This window comes from Lepisma saccharinum, chromosome 18 (genome assembly GCF_977018435.1).
Source record: "Lepisma saccharinum chromosome 18, izLepSacc3.1, whole genome shotgun sequence".
NCBI lineage: Eukaryota > Metazoa > Arthropoda > Insecta > Zygentoma > Lepismatidae > Lepisma > Lepisma saccharinum.
In genome coordinates, this window is record NC_139246.1 from 15049245 (window position 1) to 15060104 (window position 10860).

The following is a 10860-nucleotide window of genomic DNA, read 5'->3' on the forward strand; positions in this document are numbered from 1 at the left end:
GACACAATGAAAAACACAAGGAAGAAATGTTTCCCGAGAGCAACGATAGATGGCAGCGCGTCACATAAAGAAGAACAGAGCTCATTGTAGAAACTAGGAGCGGAGAAGATATATAATATATATTATATTATAGTAAATGCAAAATACATAAAGGAAGAGTATAAAAATTATAGGAGTGAATAAAATGTTGTAAATAGCCAAATAAGATAATTAAGAATATGCTCGTATATGAAATAATTAGGAAAGTTAATAAGTGAGCAAATGAATTCAGAAATGTATCTCCCTTTTGATCCTAGTGATCAAAATTTGATTTCGTACCTCTGACGAGGAGAACATCGTCAGCTTTTGTGTTTGTCCGTCCCTCGGTGGCGCTGTGTTCAATTAGATGCCCCGAAGCACTTACGGTTGCGGTTCTTATTAGACGCACTGGGTCATAGGCAGCGCTTGCTGTTCCCCTTTTAGTCGTTACATAGGAGGTGGAGCTACTGTCCGTTTAGACGCCCCTACTCTTTCTATAAGTATAGCTTGTATCGTTTGCCAAAGAAACGGGGAAAGCGAGCGCATATATGTAATAAATAAGATTATGCTTTAAAAGGAAAGACAATAAATTAGAAGAAAGAAAAGAAGAATAAGCCTTCTCAAAAATTAGAAAGGAGAAAAGAAGAAGAAGCTTTTTCCTAAATAGAAAGAAGAAGAAGTCTTTTCCAAAAATAGAAGAAAGAAAAGAAGAATAAGCCTTTTCCAAAAATAAAAAGAAGAAGAATCCTTTTCCAGAAATAGAAAGAAGAAGAAGTCTTTTCCCAGATCATAGATAGGAAGGAAGAAGAAGCCTTTTCCCAGATCAAAGATAGGAAGGAAGAAGAAGCCTGTTCCCAGAAATTACGAAAAGAAAGATTTCCTTTCAATTATTCATATATGTATAAGAAGAATATAACCGACGTAAATTTGGAATCAGCATATATATATATTTCAATGTATATACAAGCTTCGCTATATATTTTCTCTGTATTGTGTATAGTTTCCAGAATATATATCCGCATTTAAGTATATCCTCTTGGCTATAAAACGCTTTCTTATTTGGAATTCTCGAATAAAGAACCTATCCTCTGAGATTAAGGTATTTCTATAGCCGTGGTAAATAACATTTAAGTACGTAACCCCAGGGTCGTAGCAGAATTTAACATAAGGTTTTCCTGTAAGACTCTTTTATAATGGCGGAAAGAAATTGTAGTGTTTTTCATAAATAGTGTACTTTTTTAAACTTGTGTGCATATTTAATAATGAGATGTACTTTAATTCTCTATATTTTTAAGGCTATCCGTGCATATCTTTTATCATATTGACTTGTCTGTGATGGTCTTGTCAGCATCACTTGCCATCCTCCTGAGCTGATCTCCGTGGCAGAGTGGTTAGCACAGCGCGCTACTACGCCAGAGGTCCTGGATTCGAATCCCGGCCTAGACATGGATGTTTGTTAGCGTCCATTTATCATGTCATCACTTATCCCCATCTTCGCAACTTACCCGAAAGTGGCACAAAAAGCGAAGTAAAATAAAGCAAATCAATCAATCAAACCAATCTGTGCATGGGTGTTGTTTGTGAGTGTCCCTTCATCAATTTCATCATCCTCATCTTCGCGATTTACCATAAGTTGCAGAAAAGCGAATTATAATGAACCAACCTAATCCTACTAACATGTTTATTAATGCTTACCACTGCATCAGCACGACAACCAACAAACTTGGAAGTCAAGGATTAGATTCGACACTCCTCACCAGTGACTTCACCACATCAGGGAAAGGGAAAGGAATATATTCCATAAGGAGGAAGGGGAATAAATCACAGACAATGATTATTTCGTACTTTATTTTATTTAAATAAATCAAACTAAGCATAGGAAGGCTTGGGTTTGTTGACAGCACATGTTAATAAAAGCATTAACATTAAATAGAAGAAAAATATAATTTTATCTTTAATTGGGGAATGCACACGTGTGCTTCCCGCACCCATTCCTACAACACTTGAGACTTCCTGAACAGTCGCCGTCATGGGAACACGTGGACGTGCAGAATCCTTGTTTGGGGGAAGGGCAGTAGCCTGGTTTCACTGCGGAAGATAATAATCATATTAATAAATTAATATTATCATAGACGTAACTTGTCCCCCCCCCCCAAATTTTCAGGCTTATTTAAATTTCAAGTTAGAGAGACTTTTGTTAACCTCCTGGAACATGAGGAGCAAGGTAATAAAGAGTAAGGCCGGCTTTAGACGAAAGCATTTCCTTTAGCATTTTTGCTAGCATAAGTGCTATGTAAATGCTTCCAAAATTCTTATAGTAGATAGTATTTTACACGCAAGAATTTCATGTAACTTTTCGGCTAGCTTTGCAATGCATAACATATACAGCATGAAAGGCACGTCGAGTTACACCGTATATGGCGAGTGCGCGGTGTTTACAATTGAAAAAACTAAAATATTCTTCCATACGTGTACAGTAAACGTTGTAAAGTATATATTTAATCAGTGCCATGCTTCTCTACCTAAAACCATTTAATACGAAGTGTATTTCCTCTCGGTTGAATAATTATCGTGTTTTAAAAATGTGAAGTGATACGTTCTTTACATCTCACGCGGCCGCCATTACAACTGCACTCGTGACCATGAGGTCTCTTCTGATTGGTTACGCTATGAAAAATGCTACGGACCGAGCCTATCCTTGAGAAATGCCATGAAATATGCCATGGCATCTGAAATGCCATAACATTTCTCACTTTACACGCTAGCTCTTTGGTCATGGCGTAAATGCTAAGAAAAATGCTAAGGAAAATGCTTTCGTCTAAAGCGGGCTTAATATTTGTCATTTCGCAACTGTAACAGTTATTTAGCAACTAATCCTGGATGTTATCTTCATGGGATGCAAAACTTTTCGAGTGTGCCCCCTCAAAATCAGGCCTCAAGTTATGCCCATGAAGATGTACTGGGTGAAATAAAATGAAATGCCATGATATGTGAAACTTTGTTGGTCACAGAAAAGACAACCGGTGCTTAAGCCACATGTTTCAGTATCATTAAAATTGCTTGAAGACTCGATTGATTGATTTATTAATTTGGTGTTTTAACTCCACTTTATGCACAGTAAGGCTAATCGGGACTGGATCTACAGTTTAAAGTGGGATCCTAACCAACATGAGCCTCCACCGGGTATCGAACCAGGGGGCCGCTTGAATACTCAATTATTATTATTATAGCCTGACAAGTTAAGTCCAGATATGTGCAGATCGCTGCGGAGCACTTCCTATTACGTCACCCTCCCCACCACTCTTCTACATACTGGTCTGGCCTTGAGAGTACAAGTGGTGCCAACTCAGCAAAATTAAGCTTAAACAAATATGACAAACTATTTTTACTGTGTAGTTTGACGATGCCGGCTCATGTCAGTTTATCAGTGGTTCATTTGATTTAATCCGGTCTTTGAAAATGCGTGCGGTGCGCGGATCGTAAACTGTAGTATTACGCACGCGCATTAAGGTTTATAACGAATCGAAACTACTGGGCGAATGACTTCATTTTCTGAATGCGACATCGAGCAGTGTCCTGTTTTTTTTAAAAGCCGAGTGGAGTGGGGGTTCTTTTGTTTATCGTTCAAACATCGCTTCGAAAAGGCAATCTGATAACATGCTTGCCCGTTTTCTTTTTTAAAGCACTGAAATGTTCTTGTTCTTTACTCTTGGCTGCATATTTTTGAAATGCAAAAATCAAATCATGCCGGGTCCAACGAAGTCCTCAATCTGCTCTGGAAAGCCCCTTAGAGGACAGGCCAGATAAATTGTTTACAATGTTGCAACATATTTGCGAAATCAGAAGTAGTTACATCAACTTAAGATGTTGTCGAGTTCACAAGCGCCGCCACTGGAGTATCTAAATGGATGGTTTCTCAAGTTTTAAAAGAATTGGATTGGATTGCTGTTTTAAGTCCACTTTATGCACATTAAGGCTAATCGGGACTGGACCTACAGTTTAAAGTGGGATCCGTACCACTATGTGCCTCCACCGGGAATCGAACCCGGGACCCCTTTCTTACAATGCGACGATGCTACTACTGGGCCATCGGGGAGGCCAAGTTTTTAAAGAAGGAAAAGAGTAGTTGGCGAAAGGTGAGCTGAATTTCTGTACTCCGACAGGTAGAAAACAGCCCAGGGAAAAGCTAATACAAATTTCGTTGAAAATCTTCAGACCATTCCGCTCCCTCCAGGTTGCAACACTGCGAACCAACGTCGCTGCGGAGAATGGAGGGGGGAAATGTGTTGTGAGCTGCGCAACAGCTATTTACAGCGTCTTGTTTTTAAACTTGTCAAGTTATAATATTACATATTCTTTGATACTTATTTAGCTACATATCCTTTTGATAATACATATTTAGGTACATATTTTATCAATTATTGTTATATATTTATGTACATATTTTGTACTTTGATATTACATAAACATCCGGAGTCTAATCATCAGAGAATCATGTTGTATTTTTTAAATACATTCAGATAGAAAAGTTAATACCTAGTGCAAGGTTTGTGTCTCTATTGCTTTTTAATCAAGGGGCCCCGGGTTCGATACCCGGTGGAGGCACAAGTGGTTCTGATCCAACTTTAAACTGTAGGTCCAGCCCCGATTAGCCTTAGTGTGCATAAAGTGTACTTAAAACATCAAATCAATCAATCAATCTATCGCTTTTTGTACAAAGGTTACGTATGTTCATAGTCTCGGTTCCGTGACTTTTCGGACATCCTGTACGAATTTGCTGTAGTAGCAGAGTAACTACATATTAGGTGGACATCTGATCACCTTATGAAGCGCCTTCTGTGCCTTAATACCCTTTACAATCTCTCCGCACGTCACTTTTTTATATTTAGCTATATTCGTAGTTTGCAGTTAGTGTCCACAATTCCTTGACAGATGGCAGTGTGTGTATATACTTATAATATTCGAAAAATACACTGGCATACATTAAGATGTATTTTGTTTAGGAACATTGTCTATTGCACTTTTCTTTTTTCTAGAATATTTTTCTTTCAGAACATGTACAGTTACCATTTACGACTATATTTTTTATATATACCAAGACCACTGTTGTTGATGTAAGATATTTCTGTATTAAAAGAAAATTACTTTAACAAAAGTTGTTTCAGCATATTTAGTTGATGCATTGGCTTAAAAATATGATGCAAAGGACATATTAATTATATTTTGTACAGGGATAGAATACTAAGTTCTTTGGGTGAATTGAGCTCAATTGTAATATAATAATGGGTTACAAGTGTATGTTGCAGTTTTGCTCTTCGATGTGCCTGCCATCCATACTTTGGACGAACACAAAATCCGTATAACGGATACCCGGATAATTCAGATATCCAGATAGAACACATTTGATGAAGGGTTTGTAGAATATCCGTATGAAAATGACGTATGTGGATAGCCCGTAAAACGAATAAACTATAACACTGCCCGGATAATACACACATTCGGATATCAGGTAGAGCATAAACAGTAATAAACTGTGTGAACAACAGAGGCCAGATTATTGCTTTCATTGAGCCAGGGTAAACTCTGGAGGCAAAGAAATGTGAGGATCCACTCAAGGTCAATTAACTTGGGAAACTAGCGATCTAAGGACCTTGGGACAGGGTTGTTAAACGTCCAGGAATTTTAAATAAATTCATTTCCGGTCCAGGAGAGAAAATCAGCAAGCATAAATGGGTTCTGGACCGTAAAGAACCTTTTTTTATGTTTAAAGTATTTAAATTCGGTCCAGGAAGCTTTTTACCAGATCAATTTCAATACGGTCCAGGAACCTTTTTTCAGACTGAATTTAAATTCGGTCCAGGAACATTTTTTCAATGAAACAATACGCAACTTGGACCGAATTTAAATTGAGCGAGAAAAATTTCCGGTCCTACAGTGGATCCCAATAGAATTTATGGCTTCCTACCCTGCCTTGGTAGTGACACGTTTTCCGTAAATCTGCCAAGTTGTACACTGAACAAGGTACCTGAACCAAATGTGGCCTACTTAAGGTTTGCGATTGTTTCAAATGGTGTACAAAGTCAGACCAATGAACGCGTGAACTACCAGCCTTTACTAGTACTGCTTTACTCCGCTCACTCGCTTTCTTCCCTTCTCTGCCGTTATGCGCGGAATTGCTCCATATCTTCTAGAGACAGGGTGAACCATGTTTATAGTTTATTCTTGCATTGTAACTATAAAGTAGCCAGGTATTACTTACCCTTATAATTGGCTGTTTTCTTCGGGCTGGTGCATGTAAAAGCCCCACAGTTATTAAGACAACATTTCAGTTTGCCCACACAATGCTCATCCGAATTGCATGTTGACTGACAAATACCTTGCCTGGTGGACGGGGGGCAAATACCAGGCTTCAAACCTAGAAATAAAATTCAAATAATTATACATTAATGGCTTAAAATTGCTTACTCTTATTAATTTATTTTCGCGTCGCTTGTCTACCTCTAGGATTAATAGCGACGATGGTTTGGGGAAGTAACCAAAACGAAACCTTGAACAGGATTCGAACCTAGAACCCCTGTCTTTCAATCACGCTACGTTAACCACTCCGCTGGTAAAATTACATCTATTTCAACGGCTCATCAGTAATGTTCATCGTCACTATTAATTCAAAGTAAAAAATTGACGTAACATAACAAAATAGGAACATTTGAGTGACCAAAAGGTATCTCAAATATTACAAATGTGTATTACAAAGAAACTATTACAGTTACAGCTGCATGTCTTGTGGAAAAAGGAAGCGAAACTTACAAAGTTTCCTGTATACTGGACTTGCGTATTATAACGCTTTTACAAATTAAATACAATTGTACTAAAACTATCTGTTGTTGCTAATTTTCTTCGTATCAGCACTGGAAACAGGGTGTCGCCCACTCTTTCACCTCTTACCCCATCTATTTGTATGTTTCCAACAAATTGATAAATTAATTTCGAATGATACTTTTTTTGTTTAAATAACCATTAATAAGAACAATAAATATTATCTATCTTCTTCCATTACAATACATTATGTTATATGCTGTATGTTACAGGATATTTTCTCAGGTGGGGCAGTCATACATTTATTATTATTATTTGTTATTTTTGTTATTATTACTACTATTACTGTTTTTTCTTCTTTCAAAATTACGTACATTTGTAATTTTCCATATTCTGTATATCTATAGATAATCAATGTAAAATAGACTGTAAGCTTAAATGTAACCCTACTTAATAATAATAATAATAATAATTGTTGCTATAGGGATCTGTAAGTCATAGAAACAATATTTTTTGTTATAAAATGTCGCCACAATTTTACCATTCGAGTTATATTAACTTTTCCAGGAATCTCAGGGGGGCGAGTGCCCCCTGGCTCTTCCCTGCGGGGCTCTTGATAATATTATTGGCAGTTAACATTACCTGTGACAGGGAACTCAGAAACCATGCAAGCGACTAAGAACGCAACAATCAGCGGCAACATCTTGGCGTCTTGAACCTGAAATAAAGAATAAAAACAAATATTATATTTAAAGATGTTTCCTGATACTGGAAAAATGCTGAAGATCAATACATTCATGCGATGTCCGGGGTTTACCTTAGGGGAAGGTGGGGGAATGGCGCTCACCCCTCTGTAGTCGTTACGGAGGGTGTTATTGAAGAGTAACCTGTGCTGACATCTAGAACCCAGTACTACGAGGCACCAAACAAAAGGCGGCACATGTGGAGTTGACTTTTAAGAAGCAGGGTGCGAAAAACGAATTTGTTATATTTTGTTATAAAATTGGGAAGGAAATAAGTGCAAGGTAAGTAGACGGAACGTTTAAGCTAGAGTCTTGAAAATTGTACAGATATAATAATAGTATCTCCTGTTTATTTCTTAATTATTATAAAGTAAACATTTGAGGTTCTTCATGAGACGAGAAACAAAGAACATTATATGGCGCCTATCGGGTAATGACGCTCACGCTGTTTGTGATGGGAACATGAAGGGTGCAAAGACGTTTCTCATAATAAGCATCCCATGTGTGCATTTTTGTGCAAAATTGTGCTCAATTTAATTTGTATCTGCGCCCGACCCTGTGGCCGAGTGGTTAGCACATCGCGCTGCGACGCCAAGGGTCCCGGGTTCGAATCCCGGTCGGGCTTGATTGTTTGTGAATGTCCATTCTTCAATTTCATCACTCATCCCCATCTTCGCAAATTAGCCAAGAGGCACAAAACGCGAAGTAAAATAAACTAAATCAAATCAAATCAAAAATTTGTATCTGCATATTAATAAATATAAGTACTTAAAGATATAGTTTCTCTATAGTACAAAAATGGTATTGATTTACTGTTAGGATGATTACTGAGTGCCATTACCCTACTAATAGGGCAATTGCGCTCACACGCACATTGTTACTTTTTGACGTTTACAGAGATAACTATTAACGACAGGGAGCAAAGTAATACGCAGAGATGTACTACAAACATTGCTTTTTCAGGCCCACATTTTCTTTTTGTTTCACTGCGTACAGTTTTTGAGATTTTTAAAATCTCCCTTAGGTGGTCGCAATTCCCCCACTTTCCCCTACAGTTGTTGTTTGTTCGAATTCGAATCCTGAAGTCGTACTTCTACGGAATTGGTCATTTTGCAACAGGGAATCGTTAAGCATGTTGAAAATGTTGCTTTCTCTCCCCCCCTCTTCCTATCTTTTCTCCATCCCTCTCCCCCTTTTTTTGCTTTCCATCTCTCTCTGTTTATTCTTATCACTCCCTGCGTCTGGCCAGATCCGGATCCTGGCGGATCCGAAATCCGGATCCGTTTGGCCATCCCACATGAGCGCTTCTTTGGAAAGTAAGAATGTGTTTATAACACCTGCCAAGTTTCATGGAAATCGGAGGGGGCCACAGGGGTCAGATCCTCACTTCAATTTGTCCTCATCTTGACATTAGAGGGGAGGTTTTGCCCCCTAAAACTGTTTTTTAGCCGAAACAAAAAGCACGTACTTCTTCCTTTGGACCCCTCTATACACCTGCCAAGTTTCATGGAAATCGGAGGGGGACACTTACATAACCTCCCTTGTTAGTCTTACACTTTGTAATTATATAACACTGCATGTATTATAATGTTTTATTTTAATTTTTAAAACGGTAACTTTAGAACAATTGTATAATTTTGTATAACATTTCTATCTTGTTAAATGCGTTAAAGGTTTCATCCTGGAATGGAATGTCTCGCATTTATGTGTGTTTCCATTTCCAATACTTTCGAATGAATACATATTCGTTTCAATGGCATTTACAAAATCACCTCTGACATTTTATGTTAAACAAGTAAGATAATTTTTGTGCACGAGTGTGTTAGCCGATGCGTAGCAAAGTATTTTAGGAACAACACTTGGAAAAAAATCTTGTAGGACTAACTAATGGAAAATTTATTTATAATCGAAGATCATAATACCTTTTAAGGCGTGGTAATATTATAATGGGATTGAGATACGAAACTCTCGGATCCGGATCCGGATTTTCGGATCCGGAACTTTCGGATCCGGATCCAGATCCAAACGGATCCAGATTTTTCGGATCCGGATCCGTTTGGCCATCCCTATTCTGAATCCCTACTTTACTTACTCACTCACTTTTCTTCTTTATAACTATACTCTGTCCCCGGAATCTGTAGAACAAAGCCGCGCATAGCGACAGAGAAAGGGAGAAAGCGAGTGGGCAGAGCGAAACAGTACATGCTGCTGCAAATGCTGGATGCTGCAGTCGGCTTTTCCCCCTCCACACAATCCCGTTCCCTCGCAAGCGTTCACTGGTCGAGCCATCTCGCGTCACCACTTGCGCAGAGACTCGTTTTCGTTCGCTTACTCCAGAGATACTCGGGACAGAGTATAGTATGCCTTTCGTGTAAGAAACTAGCACGGTCATTGAAACAAAGTTGGTTCAATTGTGGACCTACTAAATAAATAGTTTAAGGCAGTAACATTCAATGTGGTTCAATAGATGCTAAAATATATGACTGTCTACTAGAAACAAGCTATTCTTTATGATCAAACTCTTTCTGAAGTTTCACGAAATGTCATCGCCATCAAGCCAATGCCTTCTTAAAACAAGGCCTCCGCAATTTCTCCTTGTTTAATGCAACGTCATCATTGATAGGCTATGGTCACACCACGATATCAGCATCGCAACCGCTAATATGTGTTGAATAGTCAGAAAGCTAGCATAGTTTGATAGCAGTATTCATAGCGTTTGTGGAGGAAGCATAATAATTGTAATTTGGTGATAATCTAGTGACCGATGCTGATATTGTGACGTGATACAACATAACCTACTAATGATGACGTTCCATAGCATCTCTACGGAGGCCTTGTTTAAAAAAAGGCACTGTTGGAGTTATTTACAACTATTTCACTTGAAAATCAAATCAAACTGTTGTTTATATTTTTGAACGGTACTCACCTAAGCACACGGAACAAAGATTTCTGCAAAATTTGCAGGCACACCTAAACGTGTTTCGCTTATATACAAGTCAGCGATGTCCTTGTGGTAGAATCTGCAAGAGTTTTGAAACAAAAGAAGTTCGATAGGGAAAAAAATGACTCCGAAATTTCTTATTCCCCTCCCATCGCTTCCGGAACAACCAAAATGTCCGCCTCGAAATCAGAACCAACCCCCGGGCGAGTATGTAACCGTTTAATTGGCTCGCAATCACGAATCTTCTAGAGTTTTTCCAATCACGAATTTGTGACGTCGACCCTGGGAATCGTGTTGGTGGCCAAATCATCAATAAGTCCCAAGGATATGCACGTGTGTCTC

At 38.4% G+C, this 10860-nt stretch overlaps 1 protein-coding gene across 1 annotated transcript; it reads right to left on the reverse strand.

The window, feature by feature from the left end:
* Window positions 1-1852: 1852 nt before the first annotated feature.
* LOC146001872 (waprin-Thr1-like) lies at window positions 1853-10595 on the reverse strand. The gene is made up of 4 exons (XM_083139581.1): window positions 10504-10595; window positions 7477-7552; window positions 6278-6433; window positions 1853-2106 (listed from the first exon to the last, which is right to left on the reverse strand). The coding sequence occupies exons 2-4, from the start codon at window positions 7535-7537 to the stop codon at window positions 1973-1975; spliced, it is 351 nt and encodes a 116-aa protein (XP_082995707.1). The 5' UTR covers window positions 7538-7552; window positions 10504-10595; the 3' UTR covers window positions 1853-1972.
* Window positions 10596-10860: the final 265 nt, after the last annotated feature.